Here is a 24,813-nt window from a genome sequence, read left to right on the forward strand (position 1 = left end):
GATGTTCCGAAAACATGTTACCTGTGGACAACTCCGAACAGGAACCGAGGTCAATGCTGACTCTGTGTAAAACACATGACCGCAGCTCATCCCCAGTTGTGGGCAGTCAAAACACCTCCTTACAAAGACTGCACAGCGAGAATCCAGAATGGATTTGAAGGCTTTATCCTTGTTCAAAGAACTCCAGATGAAAGCCAAAATAAAAGGACTTGTTGATTCAAATGTTTTTCAACTCTGGAACGCAGGATTGCTTGACCAAGTGCAGTCCCATTTTATGGCATGACAAAGAGGGTGCAGTCTGCAGACGGGCATCACCTTTGCTGAACTCATCTGCCTAACCTGACAGTTGGTTTTTGCATGTGTATGCTGCTTTTGGATTCCTGTTTCTTTACAGTCTTAAGCTGCTCTCGGACAAGGTGAAGCTGACAGAAAGGAACAGGAAACACAGAGATGGACAAGGGATGTCTCTGTCGCCAGGTTTGCCTGTACAAAGGTTGTAAAGGCTCAGCCACAGAACTACTGCAGGGTGCCACTGGAAGAAAGGCAAATCCATAGGAAACGGGTTCTGTTCACTCATTAACAACTTGTTTTCCTTGAGGAAGGACTGAATATATTCCTCAAAGCAGGTCACAGATGTATTTTAATGCAGCAGTTCAACTTGACTGGACAGTGTGAGCATCTAGATTCAAACCAGGCTGATACCAGCTTACACAACAGCTGCAATTACATCTGCCATACAGATGAGTCTCACTTGCTTATGGGTGTTTATCTCCTCCCATCCAATCTCATTTCCAGTTCCAACTACTCTCCTTTCTTTTCTAAGAGCTGTGACCACAGTCAGAATTCAACCAATCATTCCTCAGCTATTTTTCAGTACTTCAAGCAATGTGCAAGGCAAGATAAAGATGCCAGATACTATACAAACAGCAAAGGGCAGAAGTTGCAAGAACCAGGAAATATTCAGATATTCCACTAAGGGAAAATTAACTGGAGAAAATACATGTAGCCTAAAGGAAAGAGAAATTATATTCCCTGTTCCTTGAAGAACATAGCTACTCTGGGAGGGAAAGAATGGAAAAGGTGTTGATCAAAGTTCCAGATAAGAAGGCATGATAAGCCACAAGAAATTTACTCTGTATATTTCTAGGAACAAGAAAAGAGGTGTTTAAACATTTTCTTTTATTTAAATGCTTTTACACGTATAAAACATACTTAAAATATTTTACATTAAAATTAGCAAATGGTTTGCTTCTAAAAAAACCACCACAATCTCTGTGAGTGCACAAACACGTACCTCTGACGCAGCTTTCTGACCTCCCGCAAGCTGACTAAAGCGTTTGTGGTGTAATACCCTCCATCAAATCAACCATGTCAGAGAGGAGTTTCCTTTCCTCCATATCCATCCCGCTAATTCAGCTCAAACTGGGAGATACGGCCTCTCACTCAAGCTCCAACAGCAACTGGTTTAGAGGTACCTCCCCAGTTGCAGTTTGGAACCATGTAAGCAAACCAGCGTTCAAGTTCAATGAGAAACGTTACTCCTGGTGTCCAAATTCTCTCACTATCTTTTGACTCTCTTTTTTCAGCTCCTCAATGTGAGCGTTTAGGCACTCCAGGATGTGCTGGGATCTCACTTCTTCCTCTTCCAGGTATCTTGCAGCTATCGATCCAACTGAAGATGCAGGCAAGGAGCACTAAAGGGAAACAGAGATATCAGGTATTCATCCACTCAGAGGAGTGGATCTTCAGCCAGAGACACTACAGATCTGCAAACCATGCAACTAAGTATGCTTCTGAAGGGCTCTTGTGTCATTTCTATCTTACTGGACAGACTAAGCACTCAGCTCTCACGCTTGTATTGTAGGTAAATGTCCCAACCAACAGTGAAACCCTTCCAAGCCTTTGCCAAAACTGCAGGGAGTAAAACTGGTACCTCAGCAAACAACTTCTCCATATCAGCAGTTCCCCTCTCTAAGGCACTGAGGGGGCTAGAGCTGAACAGAAACAAGCTCCCCATGTGCCTACACAACTGTTGCACTTCACAGGTGGAACCTTGACCCCAGAGGTATCAATAGGAATTGGCTGTTTACTTAGGGAAACTGGAGTTTCACTTCAATTACCAGCCCCTCCACTTAAAAATAATGACTGGGAATGACATGGCATGTGCAATCATAGCCCAACTCTACAGAAGGTCACTACAAAATACCAAGGGTTTTGTCCTGGGTGTCTTAGTGCAGCCTCACCCTTAACATCTACATCTTGCTCCTTGTCTTCATAAAAATCTCAGTGAGCAGTATCTCAGAATATGGGTTCCAGGAAAGGGAAAGAACTGCCAGACTGGACCAGTACCAGGAGTATCTCTGCTTTCTTTTATATACCTCCTCTGCTTCCCTGAATTAACAGGTTCCTGCTACAATCCCACAGGGGAAGTACAGACCAAACTCCCATGGTAGCTCACCAAACACCACTCCAGTTCAGCTAGCAACGGTCAGTAAGCTACCCCAGATTCTTTCCTTCACAGTCAAGAACTATTCCTGCTACTCACATCACTTACCCACAAGTTCTTAACTTACAAAAATAACATCGTGAACTAGCCTTAATTTACGAGTTGAAGCAGCAAAGCTTCCTGCACAAGGGCTGGCAGGTGAATTATAAAGTTACTAAGGGGCTGCTTTCCATTACAGAAAACTCGCCTCAGTGTCTTGGAAAGAGAAGGTAACTGGTTACTTCCAAATCCTGGAGTCTCGTGGTTTTCCAGTTTTCTACCAACAGCCAGGAACAAAGGGAAGCAGAAAAAACGCTGCAGATAACAAGCAAATCTCTCCTATCCCACTATTGCCTAGTGATAAGAATTCTTCTCTCGATGTTAAAGGAACAGATTTAAAGATATGGGAGCCCGACCGTGAGCAGGGAGTCCCAGTCAACACCAGGAGAAATATTTGCTTTTCCTTAGAAACCTTATGTCTACCTCTCAGAACAAAAAGCGGAACATTCTCTTCTACTAAACATCAAGTCCTAAAGCTTCCCAGACCCTGAAGTGGAACTATTCACACTTCAGTTCCAATCCTACATTCTGGAACAGTTTCCATTTAGAATATTACAGTTTCCTAAGCTCCCAACATTTGTTTCCTGGACATGTCCACAGCTACTTCAGTCTGGAAACGATCAAGACCTATTCTTGGTAGCAAACATCATCAATATCTACAAAGCTGAGAAGCCTCTGCTTATCCGTGCATCAGCCTTAGAGACTCTTCTTCTCTGGGCTCCCTACGAAATAAAAATAACTGTTGCCATTGCTAACAACACACAACCAGAGGAGAAAATACTCTGAAGACTGCTAGTGGCAACATGTCTGGAACAAGGATCAGCACCCAGGATTCCTCCCTCCCTGAACTACTGCAGCCCTGTCTGACCCATGGTATGACAATTACTCCCAGTGTCCCTCCACCATTCCCCTCCCTGTGCAAGTCAGTCTACAGCCTGGTCATTACTGGGAGATACGGTCTTAAACTCCACAGGCAAGAAGTGATCGAGTCGAAATTTCCTGTATCTTGGGCAAGTGCTTCAACAATCGAGCTGAGGTGAAAGGACAGAGAAGGTGTCAACACTACTCTCTACTGAAAAAAGCATGATGAGAAAAATAATGGCCTCCCCTTTGCAGTGAAGCACTGATTTCAGGCTTTCCCGTCAGCTGGCAGAAGTGGCTTTAAGTTCAGTGTGATGACTACTGCAGTCTCATTCTGGACTATAGCATCCAGTTCTGGAGCCCCCAACATAAGAAGGACGCGGACCAGTTGGAGAGGGTCCAGAGGAGGGCCATGAAGATGATAAGAGGGCTGGAGCGCCTTTCCTATGAGGACAGGCTGAAAGAGTTGGGGCTGTTCAGCCTGGAGAAGAGGAGGCTCCGGGGTGACCTTATAGCGGTCTTCCAGTACCTCAAGGGGGCCTACAGGAAAGATGAGGAAAGGCTGTTCAGGAGGGCCTGTTGTGATAGGACAAGGGGTAATGGTTTTAAAATAGAGGGAGGTAGATTCAGATGGGATATTAGGAAAAAAATTTTTACCATGAGAGTTGTAGAACACTGGAACAGGTTGCCCAGAGAGGTGGTGGATGCTCCATCCCTGGAGACGTACAAGGCCAGGTTGGACGAGGCCCTGAGCAACCTGATCTAGTTGGAGATAATCCCTGTTCCTTGCAGGGGGGTTGGACTAGATGACCTTTGAAGGTCCCTTCCAGCCCTAACCATTCTATGATTCTACGATTCTATGATTCAGAGGGGTCAAACTCGCCCTGTGCATTACAGGGAACGCAGACGTGCAGCGCCAGCTTTCGGATTCACCCACAAACTGTGTGTTGAAACACTCAGCCCTCTACATCCACTGTGAGCCAAGCCAAAAGCTGAAGCAGAATTCTGATGTGACCGCAGCAGTTCAGGGTACACACTGATGTACAGCACCAGTCTGGAGGGAATCATGAGCTTCTGGAATGAGCTTATCGGTTGAATCAAACACAGAGCCCTTCCCCAGAGAGTTCTGAAGAATAACCACGTGGCTCTCATCGTACAAGTACTAACCATCCAGCAGTGGTTTTTCCTCCCTGTTGAACGTTTGATGTATGCCTAAAGAATCATACACACCATGAGGCCAGACCAGACATTCAAAAATGTGGCTCCTTTCACCAGATGAGAACCCAGCTATACCCTCAGCTGTTGAATAGCAACCACCTTCTGTACAACGGCTTAAACTGCTTACCAAAGGCACAGATTCTCTCTGATCATTTGAGATGGACTGCTTAGATGCTTCATCTGCAAAACTTTTGCTTCCATCCAGCACGTGGAGCAAAGAATCCATTCCCAGCAAAGCAAGTGACTCCGGGCGGTTCTTCCTGCTGGTCTGGGTGGGTGGCTCACACGTCTCAGGGGGCACAGTTCCTATTTCAGCAGTCCCCCATATCTGGGGCTTGCCCTGATGATGCTCAACAGTCCCATCAGGCTTGCGATGTATTCTCTCTGCCTGTTGATCATGTTTGTGCTGTGCTTCCCGAGTTGTCCTGGAAGGCAGGTTTGAACACTTAACTGTTTGACAGTTTGCCTCTTGGCTAGCTGAACTTTAGCAACAACTCTCACAGAGGTAACAACTAACAGAGGTTACTAATAGCCCTGGCAATCCAAACTGGCTCTTGTTTCCATAGGATTTCCAGACGCACGTCCAGTCTTTAGGAAATTCTCTCTCACTCTCCTGCTATTGTAGATACCAAAGGCTACGGTTTGTACATCCTAGTACTGCAAAAGAAGGGAGCACAGCCACCTGGGCCTCATCTAATCCCATCACCGAAAGGAGCACATACTGCTTCTCGACCAAATTAAAAGGCAAAGGCAAGCAAAAGGCAGTCAAACACTAGCTGGCTTTGCAGAATACAAACCAGCTGGGACTACAAGCTATTGCACTGCTGAAAGCATAAAGGCAGCTTCCAGAACAGTCCTTTGTGCTCTCCCATATGTACTGTGTGCTGGAGACGGATGCTACACATAAAGCACATCATTAAAACCCCACATATCCCCACACCTTCTGTTCTCCTTTATAAATAAGGAAGCAGCACCCTCGGGGTCACGCGACGCTCACCTGTCCTGCACATCCCTGGCCTCAGGCTCTTTGTCTTGCACCTGCTGAGCAGTGCCCTCGGGTTCGTCCTGCTGGGTGAGCTCCAGTTTCGGTCTGGCCTCTGCTAGATCCTTCCGCAACCGCTGGTTCTCAGATTTTAATCTATTTAGTTCAACAGCATAGCCTTCACTGAGCGCTCTTAGGGCGACGTCTTTTTCCTAACAGACAGAGAAGGGCTGAAGTCAAAACTTCTGATTTGCCAGGCACCATAGTTAACTCCAGAGCAAAGGCCAGCAGGCGATTCCTTAAGGCATATCCTCTAATCCTGGTTTCGACCGGCGATATTTTCAAGGCTTTCATGAGAGCAAACCAATTATATATGTCCTATCGTGTCTGCACCCAGACAAGCTGTGCTGATCTGCCTAGGAAGGGAAGTCTCTCTGACCACTGGATGCTTCTGAAAACGGGAAAATACAAACCAAGTATCTGCCTCCGCCCTTGGGATAACAAGAAGGACTACGCGACCCCGAGTTCTCCTGCAGCTGTATATTCTAGGATTCCCTCACTTATCTCAGCTAAGATGCAAGCCTCTCAGCCAAAGCTAGGAACACTCAGGTGCCATCCCAGTAAACTTTCTCAGTCCCAGCAACTCTCCAGGTACCAGAGTAGCAGGGTCTGCCAGATACTTCCTATGGGTGTGAAGAAACACCTACCCCAGTGGCTCGGCTGTTGATGAGAAGTAACCACTCTCCTGAGAAACTATCTTCCATGCGATCTACCAGCAAAGTTGTTTGCAAAGAACACTTCTAGATCCCCTCACTCAAATGAGCAAAGGCCCATGGTAGTGATTATGAAAGGCTGTGCAAACACCTCCCCACCTGGGACGACCCATAGCCCTTTAGAAACTTTCACTGGTAGAAGTGAATTTTTTTTTTCTTTTCGAAACTCTGAATAACTTGCTTCTCTCCACCTCTCCATATCTAGGCCAGGTGGATATCATTTCCATTGCTTCTACTCCTGTGACATTCCCACTTTCTTTTTGCCAATCCTATCTGAATTAAGTGTCTAAATCTGTCCCATCATTGCTGTATCTAACAACACTCCAAATGTGCCTTAGAAGAACCTGGCTAAGATCAGGAGCTTATGTGCCATTGGGCTGTGAGGCCTTTTTTTACTTAAACAAAAAACAAACAAACATGAACAGGTTTGTTGCTTTGCACTTTGCTATCAGGTTTTTGGTAAGTCAGGCAGGCAAAAGCTGCCAGGCACTTTGAGCAGAAAGTAATGGGCTGCAGGGCATTTCAGTCTCAAATCAGCCCTCTAGAAAGCTTTGGTTTTTCTCCATCTCACCAGCAAGCTTCAGTTCAACGCTCTCCCAAGGACTTGGCACATTTGACAATCACCCCAAACTAATATTAAGAGCTGAGTATTTCCTTCCCACGGATCTGACAGGATAAAAGCTCTGATGATAGACTCCCATTAGGTTTTCAGCTGTCTGAATCCAGTCCTCGCCCCCTGTGAGGCATCCATTCCGGTTTCCGTGAGGCAGAACTTGCAAACTAGCTCTTTCTTCCTTCATGGAGGCACTAAAATGTACCACCTTCAAGGTATTATTCCTGCACATCTTCCCTGCAGGCTCCTCTTCTCCCCTCCGGATGAGATGCCCTCACCGAGCCTCGAGTGCCACATCAGCAGGAGCCCACCCCCGTGCCTCTTCCCGGCACGTTGCCCCACGGGATCCAGCCCATATCCACAGGCTACAACCTGCCTGTGGGGTGCACGGGATGGCCCTGCTGAATGGCTCCTCACCGGGAGAGGAACATGCTCTCACCCCAGAAATTGCAAGGACCAGAGCAGTTACAGATCTGAGACAGGTCAAAAGGACATCACAGATTTAGAATCAGAGGTTTGAGGTAAACTGGCATAAAATGGAAATGTTAACAAAACATACTAAAAATCATGGAGGTGAAACTGAGGTGAGGGCTCTGTTTCTGCAGTTCTCCTCGTCACTCTGTGCCTAAACAAGATGCTCAATATTTCCAGGCCTTATTTCCTCACAAATCACCCCTTTTGCTTCAGTTTTAAGTTCACTGAATTCTACAAAGCGTTTTGAGAGGCCTGGGCAAAGACTTTTACTGTTCCCAGGTAGAAGACACACCACACTAGCCCCTTCCCCACCCCGTTCCCTAACGCATACCTCTAGCATACTGCTCTTTGTTTTTTCCAGCATCTCTGCGAGATGACGTTTTTCCAGCCTCAAGGTTTCCAGCTGGACCAGAATTACCTGAGGAGACAGAGGCAAAAAACAAGCTCAAAAACAAACAAACAAAAACAACACATGCCCACAACACCCTCCAGGCATTTTCCACCCTCAATCCAAGCATGGGTACGACCCCACAGAGAAAGTCAAACAAATAACCATGCACAGTCATTCATTTTAGTTTTCAAAGATGTCATCACCCAAGCCATGAGTGATGTCAAAGAATTCTGTGGGACTGTCAGTTACAGGTTTGGAGAGAAGCAGTGAGACAGATTCAGTGAACACCACAAAGCAGAAGATTTCATCGGAAGGGTCTCAAAGTCTTTGCTCAAAGGCTAGAGAGAAGGAAACCATTAACATAAGCTAAAAACTAGGATGGTATTCCAAGCCTTCAGATCCCTTAAAGAGCAGCACAAGAGTCTTCCATCTTTCTTACCCTGTTCTCCACCGCTCTCCTCTCTGCTCTTTCAACCTCTGTTTTCAGCCGTTGTTCTAGGTCTGACGTGGAGCAATTGGCAGACGCGATTGTGATGTCCCGCTGGTGCAGCTCTTGTGTCAACCTGCAGATTTCCCTTTTCATCCCTTCTAGCTCGCTGCTGTGAGTTTGTTCAGCTTGAGAGAGCTGCTCTTTCAGCTGGAGGAAGATATGTGCACACACCACCCACGAGCTTTTAAAAAGATGTTTCAGCAAAAAAGCGAAAGTATTGCACATGGTAACGTGAAATCTAAGTACAGGAAAACAAAAGGCTCTATGTTACGAGTCCCCTGTGCATGCTTGTCCTTCTTGATTGAAAACCACCTCACCCCAAGCCTTTTCCACACCATAAACTGCCAACTGAGACAAGACATAAGTTACATGCTGTGGAGTACTGGAGAAGACCCATGATTGATCAAATCACAATCTCTTCAGCTCACCATTCTACTTCTGCAGCCAACAACAGACACCCAAGGGTTTCCATCACCGGGCAGACACAGTAACACTTCCATCACATAACCCTGCAATTTGCCACTCCGCCTTCCTGAGGCAGAGATGGGATCTTTAAATAGCTCTAGCCAGACTTTTCTTCCACGAATTTGTCTAAAGTCTTTTGAATTGGTATTAGCTTATAGCAACTAAAGCTCCCCATGGCAGACTTCCACGAGCTCGCTATGCACAGGGTAAAAATACACCTCTTTGTTTTCATAACTCCATTTGATCACCACTAGTCCCCGCATTATGAGGGAATAATCGTTCCCTATTTACGTTCCACATGACAGGCATGATTTTATTTTTAGTACGTTCAATCTCATTTATCTCTTTTCCAGTTTGGTAAGTCCTGTTCCATTCAGCTGTTCCTTGTATAAAAAGCACTCCATCCTTTTGGTCATCTTTTTCCATACCTTATCTTGCTTTATTCAATTCTTTTTTTAGATAGCAGACCTGAACTGCATATCATATTCCAGTAGGCACACCATGTATTTATTCTGTGACATAACAGAACAATAACACAGCATAATTTCTTCCCTAGTATTCCATTCCATTAACCAGAACTATTAACCACCCAAACCTCCAAGATTTTTCTGAGAATTACAAACATTTTAGAAAATTGAACCAGATGATCCTTGCCTAGCCATGTAAATACTACGCATATGGTGATTTATCTCCACGTCACCTCAATGCCTCCCAAGTATATAAAATAGAAACAACCATAATAAATCTCTCTTTCCTCCCCAGCAGCCTGCAGGAGATTCATTTACTGCGTGGCTGTTTAAATGGGTAACCAAGCACGCATCTCTGGCAGGATCTGCATCACTGTACATTCAGAATAAAGGATGAAAGATTTTCACAGAAGTAAGGTTTTTCACTCAAGTCCAATAAAGTTTCTCCTCTAATCAGGCTCCAGTGAAAGCTCTTACACTAACTGACGTGGACCATTACTAAAAGTCGAGCCTTTTGGAGAGCTTGCCTCCCTCGGGTGCACAGAGCACTAGGGTGAGGCTCCCATGGCAGAGGAGCTGCTCCATTTCTTCCAGACCCTGGTTCACCCCTAAGTACTGAGTCTGAAACAAACCCCCTTATTCACATACGGGCTAGAACACACCTGAAGCCCTGTCTCAAGTGTGATAGGACATATAACAGCAAAACCCATTCCCTCCTTGTTCATCGTCCTCTTAGGAGCCCGTATTAGGCATAAACTCAGGATTCCAGATCCTCATTCCTCAGCAGGAACGGCTGACTCCACAGTGCCTTTCCCACTCTCCAGGAACCAAGGGACATTACCTTTTTAATCTCTGCCTTTGACTCAGTATGGTGTTCTTCCATTGACTGCAGCTCTTTCATATTCTTATCCAGCTCCTCGTTCAGCTGTACGCACCTTGCATCGGAAGACACCAGGCTGGGCGCCAAATATAAAAAAACTACAGATTAGAATACCCCAAGGAGGAGGGCATGGTCAGAGAAGCTTTGATCTTCCAAGCAGTCTCCTATGTCCGTCATAACAGAAACCGGACTCTTAACCGAGAAGTTCCTTACCAATCCTTTGGTTTTGTTCACCGAAATAATTTCAAAAAAGATCAGGAAGCTGATCTAACAGAAAAGAGCTGTTTCTTGTTTGTTTCTTTACCATTCCAAGACGACAAACTTCCCATGCAAACAGCAGCCGAAAAACCACAAACTCAGAGAGGAAGACTTGTTTGTACTTCTTATTTCCCAGTAAGGTCTAGATCCAGTTCTTACCAGTTGACTAACAAAGACTCCGTAGGCTATTCCCAACGAAGGTGCTAAGCCTAAGCAAGCTAAAACACCGAAAACACCCACAGCGTGCGGAGAAAAGCAGCCAACCAATTAGCAAAACAGTCCCACTATTAAACTGCAAAATGAAGAGCACTGGATTTCTCCAGCCCTTTGATATTTAAAATAAGACTACAAAAATGAGAGAGACTGGTTAACTTGATGAAGACATTAGGTATTATATTATACAAGTTTCATTGCACATGCAGCAAGCAGTCAGCTACCTGTTCTCCAGATGAGTCACTTCTGACTGTAAGTCCTGTTCCTTCTTCTGGGCAACATCCAGCTGCAGTAGTACATGCTCCAGCTCCAGCCCCGAAGAAAAGAACTGGTTCTCTCGCAAGCGTTCCTCCAAGGCCCTAAGCAAAAACATGAACTTCAATCTCAGCACAGAAACATCATGTCCAAGTTCTCTAATACGGGGAACATAACCACCATTTTCTTGGAATTCCCTGAAAAATACACAAAACCCAACACTAGGTGACACCTGTGTGCATTGTGAATAAGCAAACATACCAGGTGGATGACAGCCCCTTCTTTGAGTTCAGGCTGACTAAAAAAAGACCACCCCCTATTCTGATGTACGCTTCCCGGATCCAGACAGTCTCCCTGCCGTTGGCAGACACTCAACTTGCAAGAAATGGTGTGGCTGCTCTGACACGGCCATCAGAACCCTACAGCTTTTGCATGTTGCCAGCACAGAAGGGGAAGGCCAAGATGATTCTGTCACATAGGTAGTTCCTTTACCAAGACCATAATCTGACATCATCAAATCGGTGAGAACTTTCACCTACGTTAATAAGCACAGTATCCAATCCTGAAAAGCCTTCAGCACTTGACTGAAAATGCCTGGGGAAAAAAAAAAAGTGAAAAGCCTCCAGAAAAAGTGGTGCCTCCAGAAACCTAGTTGAGTAGAAAGCTGATTCCTTCCGCGCTCTTCACTGAGTATCAGTTGATTTCAAAAGCAATACAACTTGGCAAATGCTGCGAGGAAGCACAGCACTTGTGAGAAACTACAGCATATCATTCTACGTATCAACCGATACAGATCCAGCTGTATGAAAACACTTCTACCACCCTCAGTGGGAAAATCTGGAATATAGATCTGGATTCAAGACCATAAGCACCAGCGAGGCACAGATGCTACCTGATGAGGCGTTCTTTTGCGTGAAGAGTTTCAGTCACCCTGTCCAGCTCTTTCTGTAACTGTTCCTGGTGCAGGTTAGAGCTGTCAATGAAATCTTCCTGAGACTGCAAGGTGGCTTTAAGTTCCATCTTCTCATCCTGCAGCACCTACACAGGAGGAAGAAGGAACGACCGTCGCAAGATGGACCAAATCAGTTTGTTGTAAGGCAATGACAGGTTGATCAGATTTTTAAGGCACCCTTGGAATTACTGCAGAGCACCACATGGGTACAAAGCCAGCTTTAGGGCCAATTACAAAGGCTCTGGAACGAGACAGGAGCTCCAGGATGAAGAGCTTTCCTGCTGCTTCTCACAAGCACTGCTTTATATTCAGTTTCCTAAAAGTTCCTTACTGACCTCTAACATTTTCTTGGATTGCCTTAATTCTTCTTGAACTCTTTGCTGATCTTCCAGAATCATCTGATTGTTTTCAGTCAGGTCGTCCACTCTCTTGTTAAGCCTCTCCACCTCCAACTCGTTGGCATAGATGGCATCATTGGCCTTCTCCAGCTCACTGGTTAAGTGCTGGATTTCCGACCGGCTGGCCAGCTCCACTGTCTCCAGAATCTGCTTCCTATTGGCAAGCTGAGCCTAAGAGCATTTGGTTTGCATTAAAGCTAAATTATAAAAACCAGTGTATCAAGACTACATTCAAAACAACTACTCATTTCTTTGTGTAACAAGTCACATTCTCAAAGTAAGCAATGCTACCTTTGAGGGAATTTGGGAAAGTATTGTTCCAGGGTTACATGATGGGTAAGACTTCTGATGGTAAGTAGAATTGAAAAAAAAAAAAAAAGGGGGGGGGGGGGGGGGCCCTCTGGTTCCAAAAGGGGTTCAAAGAGAATCTGGGAAAAGAGGATCTCAAATCACTCAAGTTGTCCGAGCACGAACTGTCTAAGAACAAAGCTGACTACTCTTTTTCGCTCATTAACCTAAGGCTAGAGCAGGAGAAGCAGCAGCATGTAAGAAGGTTTGCAAATAACACACACAAGCTAGAGATTACCCAACCATTAACTCCACACCAGGAAAGAAAGCAGCTCCTGGTGCACAACGAAAAAAAACCACAACCACCAAACAGATCAAAAACCCAACTGGGTGTAACAGTCAATTATGTTTTGCTTTATGTAGTAAATATCTGGTTCTAACAGCTTGTGAGAATGCTCACTTGGAACGTTTCATTGTTTTAACAACAGACAAAAAAAGTTATAAGGACCAGCAACAATACGTGCTCTATTATTTATAGGCACAATACTTCATTTTATGGCATTTCTTTCCACGTAGCTAGCTGGTGAAATTTAACAAGCCGGCTTTCGCATAAGCTTCTAAGAATATTCACTTCATCTATTCCCTTTTTGTATAGTACTTTATAATTTTTAAAGGCTGCAACAAAATATTTGAGTAGCCCTTTAGTCCCGATTTCTAAGAGCAGCAATTCCTGCCAGCTTCAGAATCACCACATGCCTTAATTTATTGCCTGACACATAATGCCTCGTAACTGAGCAAACCATAGGAGCTGTGCATTTGGAAGCCTATGGTATAATTTTGATTACAGCCTTTTCATTACTTGAATAGTCACGACAGAAAACGTAATCAGGAGGGGCAAGAGTTTAAAGTACAGCCTTCCTCCACGCAAGAACCCGGAGTACCAACCTACTTGAATATTTATTGCTGCATTAAGAAAACGTTTAAGCTATCTCTTATTTCCAGCCACAGAACATGCAGGACAGCACAGAATTCCAAGTTTCACCTGTTGGCTTTAAAGGCTGCAGGTGTTACAGGGAGGTGCCATCACTGGGTAAGAATGCCAGGCTTCCCCTAGGCTGCACCGAAAGATATGAGGGGAAGGCAGCTGAAAAAAAGAGAAAGGGGAAGTGCTCCACGGTCACGGATCGCAGCTTGACCTTGTGCCAAAAACCACACCAACCATACAAAACCCGTAGAAACATCCAAGGTAAAAATTGAGCACTTTCATGTTTGGGCTTTTCAAAGAAATTGGGAATTCAGGCAGTCTGTCCACCTAACTCATCTACACCGCTCAGGCAAAATCTCCCCAAATTCCTGTTTTTCTGCTGCACAGTAAGAGCTCCTCTGCACTCCCCTCCACCAGCCTGCACTCCAAGGACACATCTGTTCGCAGACAATTGAGCTATCAATGATACAAAGACAGCAGAGCAGCAAGACCTTCTGCTCAACGACTCTCTCTGCCTTCGTAGATCTGCTGGTGTCAGCCTCTCACAAAGCCCCTGTCAGAGCCAGCTTCAATCCTGTCATCACCAGCTTCCTCCTTGCAGGAGCTTCCACTCAAGAGCAACTCAGGAGCCCATTAAGGGTAAAGTCCCCAGCAAGAGCTTCTTATCAGTGTCTGCTGTGATTGTGTCAGTGGGACTTCACCGCTGCGCTCTAGGTCAATTCATCTTGCTCTGCTGCAGCACCACGAACTCGCTCAACCATTAGCTTTGCAGGAGCAGCAGCCCCACTACTTCTTGCGTTTAAGAGACTTTTTTTTTTAAAAAAAGAAAAAAAAAAAGGAAAGGCTGAAAACTCTTGTTACTTCAGTACTTTGCAGAAGTACCTGTCGTAGAGGAAGGCTATTTTCCATCGTCCTCTGAGCTGGACCTAGAAGGTACATATTCAGCTACTGGCAGGTACGCAGCTCTGAACTAGACGACGTGATGTAACAGCTATTTTCAAGTGTCATATGCTGTAGTGTCTGTCTCCGAGGGAAAGCTTCACCCTACTATCTCCTCTCCTAATCAGAGGGGCAGCAGGGAGAGCTGCACGTGGTTTATCTAACCTCTGCTGATGGACTCCAGATCTTTTTTCCATACACCACTTACACAAGTAAACCTTATTCCACCGGGACATTAGAAGCCATTTCAATGGCAAACTAAACTGGATTTAAGCCTGAGAGATTTCATTAGTCTCCCCCTCTTCCCCCCCTCCCTCCCTCCCTCCCCTCCCACCCGCTGCCACAAACAAAACAAAAAACTTTCAGCACATGTTAATTGTACCTGAAAGAGCTCAGACTGCTCAGTCAAAGCCTTCCTCTGGGCTTCCAGTGATGCCACCTGCTGCTGGTAAAGCAAGCGCTGCTTCTCCCAGTCAAGTGATTTTTGACGGAACTCCTGCAAGGACAGCGGGGGTGGCTTGGAGCAGTACGTCCACGCAGTTGACAAGAAGGCCCCCTTCCAGTTCATATCTGTGTTTGCTTTCTCTCTCCACCATATCCCCACGCACCTTTCCTCACAGCAGGGAAACCATTAGCCAGCCATTTGATGCACCAGCTCAGCAGCATAAAACCCCTCGCACACTGTGCTTGCTGTATTTCTTTCCCTCCTGAGTTAAAACGTCAGTGTCAATTATTGCTGTTTACAAATGTTAAGTGCTAACAGATTCATGGCTAGTTTCATGGATTTGCTGTCAGAGGTTTAACAATTCAGACTGTCTTCAGCTTCTAAAACATGCTGCTGTTGCAATCGCTACGATGGCAAGTGTGAACTACAGGATTTTAATGCTAATCTCTGCTCCAGAAATTGGACACTACATCAGTCAAGATGTGTTTGTTAGCCACATCTTCAGGGTACAGCAGAAGAAAAATCGAGCGCGGTTGAGCTCAGCATAGCAGAAAGATTAAAAGATGAGACAGGGTTGAGGAGAAGTTTGACATGCAGCTCCCTGCTCCTCAAAGAAGCCAGATGACAACCTCACCACACTGGAATTCATTCCATTCACATAATTAATTACCCTTCCAGTAGCTTCTTCCTTTTATTTAATCTAAGAATAAGAACAGTGGCATAGTTTATTCCGTGTAGTCAGAGGCCTCAACACGGGAAATTGCCTTTATTACACAAGCAGTTGACATGAGCTACACCTGGAGAGTCCTTTTTAAGCATGACTCAGTCTACCCCCTAGCTGACTATTTATTCTTTCATCAGTGAAGCCCAGAAAGTCAGTTAATACATACAAACTCCGAGCAGCATTTGCTTTCTCACTACATACCTCCAGCTTCCTGGTCAGTCGGCTGATTTCAAACTGGTCCTCCCCTTGTCTCTTGCTAGCTTCTCCTCTAGTTTCTCTTTGCTGCTTCTTCTTCAGCTTCTCATAGCTCCTCCTCAGCATGGACAACTGCAAGGAATTCCGTGAAGGAGATGACTTCGTTCAAGGCCCCAAGGCAAGAATTAAGCAGCGCTTTGCAAGAAGGCACACAGAACAGCTTCACACCAACAACTCCCCCAGTCAAAGCCACACGGCTTGCACGGGAAGACTTCTCTTCTATTGGCCTCGTGAGCCTGTTACACCAACAGCACTGCAAAACGCGCCGAGTCGTGCCAGGGTAGCAAGATGCCACTGAAGTCGTGACATTGGCAGCTCTAATTAGGCCTCCATCTTACCCCTATTAAAACACGACTAAAATATTGATACGATGGTGGTTTACAGGCAGCTGTGAACCCAGCAAGGGCATGGCAGCCCTCTCTACAGGTGGCTCCCAGCCACGGGCAGTACCTGTGGCCGATCTCCTCACAAAAATGGGCACATCACACCACACACAGGGTGGGGGGTAGTTCTACGCAGAGGTAACAGTTTCTTACACAATTCAAACACAGTTGTGAAGCTCAGGTGGGAACCAGAACTCTTCTGCTTAGTGGGAGAAGGAAGATTTGAGAATTGCTGTTCCGCATCATATCAACACTGGTTGATCTGTCCATTTTCTGCTCAGACACACCATGCATTTCACAATGTGTGCAGAATGCCAACAAAAAACATCACTCCTACACCTTTTGCTAGAATGCTAAAGTCGTAGCAGAAGCAGGAATGAGGAAAAAACTCTTGACATTTAAAATGACCCTCTGTGCAAATAACCACAAAATTTTCCATCCAATGAGCTCCCTCCAACTCAACCATCAAATAAAAAGTTTCCAAATACCCACAGGAATTTGAGAAGTCATCATTCCCATTTTACTGATGGAGAAAGCTAAGCCCACGGATGAACAGAAGGACCACGAGAAGAAAAAACATCTGAACCAAGACCTCATGCACTGGTCACAAAAGGTTCTCCAGAGCCCTGAGTCAGCAAAGTACTTGGGCATGTTCAAAGGGAACAGACAGACATAGAGGCTCAGAGTTAATATATGAACATCTTTTGCCAAACACATCAGGAGATTAGAGGTTCATTCTTTCAACAATCTCCATGAGTTAGACACTGTACCTGTAATTTTACCGGTAACGGTGGTAAACCGAGACAGAAAGAATTTCTCCAAACAGTAGTAAGAAGACTGAGGAACACTGGAGCATAATGTCATCTACATTAGTAATGAGAGGGTAAAATAAGAATGTATTGCCACCTTGGCCACAACACACACACTGTATTTTAGCCTCAACACATCAGGCAGATCTGCAAACGCACCTCTGCTTGGCTCTGCGGCTGATCCACGATTCCAGCGGGAACATCTAGTGAATGAAGACTCTTAGTCATACTGAATAGTAAGGTGTTTTAAATGAGGACAGGTGCCTTCTGTCATCAAAGCAGAGACTACCAAATTACTTTCACTTTGGGCTTAATGAGCACGAACAAAGCCCAACCCTCCAAAGAAAACAAGTCAACGCTCTACTGGCTGCTCATGCCATTCAACTCACTGCTGCTGACAAGCAAGTGGAGACAGGCAAAGAGTTAAGCTATAAACATGGAATGCTGTTATACCACCTGCAGGACATTCCACACGTACCACCTTGCAGTGAATAAGAAGCTTTTTGAGATGAAAGCTCTGAAATTATTTTTCAAAAAATATTTTCTAAGTATATTTTGTTTTTATTATGTTTATGAAGACTAACACGCCTTACCAACAAAATCAGAGCCAATAGAGGCAAAAAGATGAGACTACATACCATTCTCATCTCTTGATCTCATATGATCAAGGCCAGTTACACCACCACCCTTTTTTAATTTCAGGAAATGCTGAAGGAGCAAAGTGCTGCTGCCTGTGCCCATGGCAACTTCAGAACAAGCGCTATGGTGACTAGGATGGGTGAACATAGGACATTCTTGCAGTAAATTTATGCAGATGTCTAGCACATGAAAACTGCATCAATACATTTAGTGCACATTTCCATTCTAACAGTTTTCTGTTCATCACCGAGTTCCTCCGAAGTGCAAAAAACAGGCCTAATGGAGCGTAAAAGTATTACTTTGTCTATGCTCAATGCCCCTTTTTGTAAGAGCATAAACAATAAAAGAATGGGAAGTTTTAACCCTGCCATTTAAACAAAAGCAATGACACTAAATATTTCACCCATCAGGCCACGTATCTGAATTTAAAAACCAATCTTCTCTTCTTGCACCTCACCTCCTCTCGAAATTCCTTCAGCTGTTGTTCATATTCTCTAACCATGTCCTGTTTAGCTTTTTCCGTGTCTTCTACCTGCTGACGCAACATGGCAACCTGAATGAAGAGTTAAAAAGCAAATAAATAAAACAACAGAAGTGGACTTTATTGTCAGTTGGTACCGGGATAGTTTTCTTTTCATAAATATACATTATAGTAGGAGTGGTACATGACTATTAAAACGTCCTAATTCTATTAACAACTGCATATTTCAATGAAGTCACTTGTGATGAATCAGATGAAGGCTATGCCAAAGTTTTTAGTAGGCTGGGACCAGAACTGTTTCTGTTCTGGCCTCCTGTTTTGAGCCAGTTTCTTGCATTCGTTTTTCAGGATGAAACTAACAGTTTTGGCTTGCGTCAAAAGGCTATTTTTACCTGGCATTTTCATCAAATTCTTCGCAAAAATGCATTATGGTTTCAACCTGTCTACCAAGAGAAAAGATGCCCAGGTCATTATCTTACTACACTCAGGTGAAGCAGAGATTCCAAATAATACATGGAGATGAGGGGGACAAAGAAAGAAACGGGGCTTTAAAATTCAGGGGAAGACTTCTCTTGCATTGATTCAAATACTCCTGTGACCCATTTTCATCTTTTTTTTTTTCTCCCATCTTTTTCCCATCCACAACCCAAAGCAGCCACCTTTCTAACTGCAGGTCCCAAGGACAGCAAGCCAACAAATTAAAAGAAATCATCACAGAAAATTCATATGAGTAAACCAAAAGCACGAATATGCTCCAGTAGTGACTTTAACCACAGTTTCCAGTTCAGTCTTGAAATCAATGTTTGCTTTTGGTGGTAAGAAATATTTCAAAAGGGTCTTGAGAAAACACACTTGATAATAACAACGCTAACCTATATGATAAAAATGACACTTCTTGCTAATGAAAATCCTGTGGCGTGACTCCAGATTTAATAACTGGAGTTATTAACAAAGACATTAACTCTGTAACCTGCCATGAAGATCAGAAGAAGCACCTGACCCTATTAACAAGAAACCACATACAGCTTGTCACATTTTCCTTTATTTTACTCGATTCCATACCAAATTACTAAAAGCTACAGCAGAACTCGGGTAATTTTGAGGATATAAGAATAGCTGCAGTATAGTTGCAAAAGCACCCAAAAACCCCAACTTTTTGCACAGTTATCAGCTGGCTTTCGACCCAAGAAGTCAGAGCAACTTCCACAGAGAGCTGCCAAAACACAATTTGTAGCAAAGGGTCTGCTGAAAGACAGGACACAGCAGCTATAAACGTAAGGACAAATTTTAAACACGCTCAGAAAAAGTCAATGTGGCTACATCTTAAGATGCACCCAGAACCCTGCTGGTTTCCTCAGATTTGAGAAAAGACACATGAATTCATTTGCACGAGTTTATGGTCCACATCTTACGCAAAAATTTCCCTTGCTTGCACTTCTCCACCCATACAGAAATTTGGTGCACTTCCCCCAGGCCTTTAATTAAAGGCTACAAAACCTGAAATAGCTCTTGGAGAAGCTCCCAGCACCATCTTGGGGCAGTGTGCACCACTAAATGTTCTTTCTACATCGCTGGGCTGCCGAGTACTGTTGCACCCAGATTCAGCATCTCTGGGTTCTCTCTAGAAACTCTGACAATTCGGTCTGTGGACTTCCACCCACCCTTAGGGAGCTGATCACTTGACTTTGATTGAATTATGAATCAGGCACCTTGTTCCAACAGGCTCCTTTGGAAATTCTATTCCCGACTTCAATTATGAGACAGGCTCCTGTTTCGCTTAGCACAGCTATTTGCTAAAGTTAACCCTTTGTTTCAGCTTAGCATCTAAACGTTAAAAAAAAAAAAAAAACACAAAAAATAAAACCGGATGAAACAATACCCAAAACACATGTCCACAAAAAGTCAAACTCCGAAATTCAGGTTGTCTTTATACTCTATTTGTAACATGTAAAACACACAGGTCAATGCTGATCAGGAAACTATGAACCTGAGGCGGTTACCTCCTTATATTTTTCCTGCAGAGCAGCCTTGGCAGAGGAAAGTTCCTGCTCTCGAGCACTCAGGCAAGCTTCCAAAGCCTGTGTCTGTCCTTCCCACTCAGATTTCTTGTGAGCCACCATGATGTCGATCTGCTTCATCAGCTCCTGCAGCTCAGCCTCACAGGAGGTCAAGAACCCACCACTGGAAGGGAAAGAGCTTCAAGTTACGAAGCAGGCACCACCCAAGGCAGGTCCAGCGTCCCAAACCAACAAAGTCAGCGGAAGAACCTGACCTGAACCAAGGGGCCAACCCTGCACATGCTGTGCTTTGAACCCTACGCAAGTTAGCTTGCAGAGGAACACACTTAAGACATTCCTCCAATTCTCTAACGCAGCATCTCACACGTGGTAAGCTTGTATGACTGGGCAGAGACCAAAATTTGGCAACGACCCATGAAGAATACTTGTGAAATCCCAGTGAGAACAAATGACCTACGCTTTAAACGCAGGGGGTTTGTCTTCTATTCAGAGACCCATTTTACAAGCGCCTATAAACACTTATTCCTTTGTCTTGGTACTATGCAATACCCAAGTAAACCAGAGTTTTATCCATGTTTTGTATTTGCCTTAATTGCTCTCCGGGCAGAGACATTTTATACCAAGTTTCAGTCACCAGAGGAATCTTACAGCCAAGCTATCAGCTCCTGAAAAAAAAGAAGTTTATCGCAAACGCAGACAAATCCCTAAGTAGAGGGGGATGGATGACAACATGATAATGAAGAATAAAACGTTTGCAATCCGTTGGGGAGAGCATGCTCCCTAGCGACGCTGCAATTTCTAATTTGGTGCAGTAATTATTGAAGCCAATTCAACTAACTCCTCTAAAACTTCACAAGCTGCTACTAAGCCAGGGACAACATTAAGGCTTGCAAGATGCAGCCCTAGAGGGTGGTGAACTCCGTGATGATCTTTACCCCTTTAATTGGCCTGTCAAACGGGAAGCACTGAAAAGAAATGGAAATCAATAGGTTAAGAGATTGAAATTTCTCTGTTCCCCCAGAGCATATGCACACTTCACAATTTGGCAGTTTTTCTACAGGGAAATAAATACTTCTTAAAGGAGCCAAAATCAGTTAAATTTGAAGTTCACCCCATCCTGCGAGTTAACCAAAAATTAGCAGCTATTATGCAGAGCAAGAACATTTCCTTCACAGCATCTGCTAATATAAAGCTAGGTCTAAACTTGATTTCTGCAACCAGTTATCTGTAGAAGATATAGTATCAGTACATTTGAGTCACATTCTCGGAGACGACTAGGAAAATGGCATCAGTGACTTTTGCTTCATGCTTGTTTAACACATAAAACATTTTTTTTCCATTATTGGCACTACAGTCTTTCTCTGGGATCCGAAAGTCTACATACCTTCACCTAGGACAGAGCATTAAGGATTCTCCAGAGATGAATGGGACTCTGCAGTTTCAACACAAGCAGGCAATAATCAGATGTTTTCAATAAAAACAGGTAACAGACCTGGCTCATTAACCTTGCAAAGCTGCTACAAAAAAAAATATTTATTCACACCTTTAATTACCACTGCTCCTGCTGTAAGAAGGGTTTACACCAACAAAAAAGAGGTGAAGTTTTCAAGAAGATATAAAATTAAAATTCTAACAATTAAGACTATAATATCTGATGAGGGATTATTGCAAAGCCAATTCACCCAGTGACTTTGCTTCTGCACCAGCTGAAGGCCACTGCACACTGTGTTTGCCCACCAGCACGCGCCAGCAGACAAACTCCAGAGCCCTTATTTAAGCAGGAGCTTTGTCTGATTCCAGAGGATTTGGTTCTGAGTAAAAGGGAAGGTTAGTACTTCAACGATTTTGAATAACTGGTGTACACTGTTGCATACATACCTCCCCTGCCCGTTTCTCTGCATTCCTTCCAGCAAGGCCTCCATCACCAAATCCTGGTGGCTTTAGCAGCTAGGGAAGTACACAGAAGCAGCAGTAAATGGCAATGTAGGAACAAGGCAACTCCTCCATCCAACTGCAGAATAAGCAGAAGTCCACAGAGGAAAAATGTTAAAAAAACTACCCACTGCACATGATTACAGTGGCCACCTTCATGAACTTACAAGCCAAATATCTGCCAAAGAAAGGAAAACAGATTTTTCTACCAAAAAAAAAAAAAAAAAAAAGACCCAATGCAACCGTTCAGCACTGTCAAATCGCAGCGATATAATCACGCGATCTAACGAGCGGAGTAACTCAAACAGCAGCAGGGAAAGAGATCCTACACTTCAGCAAACAGGGGATCTCAACACGCTGGGTCTGGCAGATCTCCCACCTCCTGGGTGCACCAAACTGCAGAGGATCAGCGACACCCAGGGACTTCCAAACCAGCCAGCCCCAAATCCACCTTCGGCAAAAAACCATAAGCACCTCGTAGCAGTAAGAATCTGTCACTAAATCAGGTCTCTCCCATTTCAGACTGGATTAAACAGACCACACAGTTCATGATCACACTCAAGACACGTTGCTGGTTCATAGGGTTGTGAGAATTTTCTTTTAAGACAGCACTAACTCTTGAAAAATACCTCTGGTGCCTTAAGCTACGAAGTTACAAATAGCAACTTTTAAGTCATGAACACATGTATATACACATACTCGTAGAATTTTCATGTATTTGTGAAGCAAGAAAGGTTTACATTAAAGGCAAAAATGGGGAATAAACAAAAAAATAAAGTTACCATGGAACCACAACCGGAAAGCTAAAATTTCAGTGGCTCCTCCATGAAACCATGGCACTCTAACAGAAAAATGGTTAAACTCATCCTGAGGATACAAAACTACCCTTCGGTTTCACTATGGGGAGGTATTCACACGATCTTCTCTTTCCAAAGCATCTGTGCACATTCTCAAGTATTTAGAGACAGATCCTCACAACACCTTTCCCCAAAGATTACTATGGCATTATGAAGCAAACAAAAGGGGGAGCAGGTCACAGAAGGTGGGACTTTCAGAAGTGCATACTCAGCTTTGCTCTCTTTCACTTCCATCAGAGCTTCTATCCTGCTCCTACAACACTTTAAAACTCCTTCCAGAGATTAAAGCCTGTCCTTGGGAGTTCAGCTCTATTTTAAACCGAGCACATACAAAAAATACATATTTCACTGAAGGGGAAAAAAAAATATTCCTATCTCTATTCTGATACAGTGTTTTGTCTCTCTTTGGTCCTGTCTGTGCTTAACAGAATCCAATCAGTAAGCAGAACATCTTTGTTGTACTGCTGATAGCAGAGCTGCTGAGCTGAGCAAATGAGCAGGTCCCCAGAGCTGCTGACAGCCCTCCAGGAGAGATCTCCAGGTGGCAAGAGCAGACATCAGCCAGTAGCAGCTCTTCTGTTTCACTCCAGTCACACCTCCATAGAATTAATTTTCAGCAGGCAGCAGAGAGATTTCACTGTGCAACACGGAGAACGTCTGCTAAAATCCAAACAGAAAACTCAGAGAGCAATCCGGTCCCTTTATCAGCAGCTCTTCCAAGGGAGGCTGGGAACAGTTCAACACTGAAAGCTCTAGTGCCAAGAGGAGCCAGACAGCACCCACTCCTGCTCCTGCCAGGCTTTAGGCAGGGCCCCCAAGGTACGACACCCGAATCTGCCAACTTTGTATGCTTGCCAGCTTACCTGGGTTTGGGGTGGGAGCCTTAAAATCAGACACCTCTAGCCAGTTCTATGCTACACCAAGCTTGTTGATTTAATATTGTATTTTGATCTCTCAAGCTTGCAAGTTGTGATGTGCAACTTCCAGGCAGCGGATACCACCGGGGGAAACGATCTCTGCCATCAGCTACAGCTGAAGCAAGGTGAGCTTCTGAAAACGAAGAAAAACGAAGTGTTTGCAATAAAAAAAAAAAAAAAAAAAGATAAAACATTTAAAAAACAACAAGGTTTTGCATCCCGACTCAAGACGGAATCACAGCAGTACTGCCGAGCAGAGAAAAATCTGGCAATATGGACCCTGCCCGCGAGAAAAGCTCGGGATTATTTCGCGTTTATACACACGGCAGGATTCCGTGCTAAAGCGCTGCTGGGAGGGGGTTTACACCGAGCAGAAAAGCGCGACCCACGAACCAAAACCCCCCCAAAAAAACCCCAAACCCCCCCGAGCAGGCGGGACACGCCGCCCCGCTGCTCCACGGCAGAAGCCCGCGGGGAACCGCCACGCCGCAGCGCGGAGCAGCGGCCCCCCCGCCCCGGGACGGCCCCCCGGGAGACGCGCCCCCTCCCCACTGTTGTGATTCCTCCCTAACGGGACCCTCCGCACCGAACGGAACGCGAAGCGTCAGCGTTCCGGCCCGGGACCCTCCCCCGCCGTCGGTCCGTCCGTCCGTCCCCCCCCACCTAACGGCGGAACATCACCGCTGCGCCTGCGCTGCGCCTGCGCGCTGCCAGCGCCGAGGCTGCCGCCCGGAGATGGGCACGGTAGGGCGCGGGGCGGGGGGCACCGGGACGGGCCGCGTCCCCCCGGGCACCGGGGCTGGGGCGCGCTCGGGCCCGTTCCCAGGCGGAGCGCGGCCGGAGCGCAAAGACAAGGCCTGTTGGAGGCAGAGCGCTGGAGCCAGGAATGGCGGGGGGCTCCGCGCC

General features: G+C 45.1%; 1 protein-coding gene across 4 annotated transcripts; it reads right to left on the reverse strand.

The window, feature by feature from the left end:
* Positions 1 to 1,528: 1,528 nt before the first annotated feature.
* CEP63 (centrosomal protein 63) lies at positions 1,529 to 22,140 on the reverse strand. Of its 4 annotated transcripts, XM_086618310.1 has the most exons (14): positions 22,080 to 22,140; positions 20,184 to 20,364; positions 18,160 to 18,255; positions 15,818 to 15,943; positions 14,830 to 14,943; positions 12,173 to 12,406; positions 11,778 to 11,923; positions 10,855 to 10,989; positions 10,121 to 10,235; positions 8,297 to 8,494; positions 7,798 to 7,884; positions 5,622 to 5,818; positions 4,752 to 5,049; positions 1,529 to 1,694 (listed from the first exon to the last, which is right to left on the reverse strand). In XM_086618310.1, the coding sequence occupies exons 1-14, from the start codon at positions 22,121 to 22,123 to the stop codon at positions 1,536 to 1,538; spliced, it is 2,130 nt and encodes a 709-aa protein (XP_086474436.1). In that variant the 5' UTR covers positions 22,124 to 22,140; the 3' UTR covers positions 1,529 to 1,535. The 4 variants fall into 4 exon arrangements, with proteins under 4 accessions (XP_086474436.1, XP_086474437.1, XP_086474438.1 ...); XM_086618311.1 differs by lacking the exon at positions 7,798 to 7,884; XM_086618312.1 differs by lacking the exons at positions 4,752 to 5,049; positions 5,622 to 5,818.
* Positions 22,141 to 24,813: the final 2,673 nt, after the last annotated feature.

The sequence above is a fragment of the Tauraco erythrolophus genome, chromosome 11, assembly GCF_009769465.1.
Source record: "Tauraco erythrolophus isolate bTauEry1 chromosome 11, bTauEry1.pri, whole genome shotgun sequence".
Lineage (NCBI taxonomy): Eukaryota > Metazoa > Chordata > Aves > Musophagiformes > Musophagidae > Tauraco > Tauraco erythrolophus.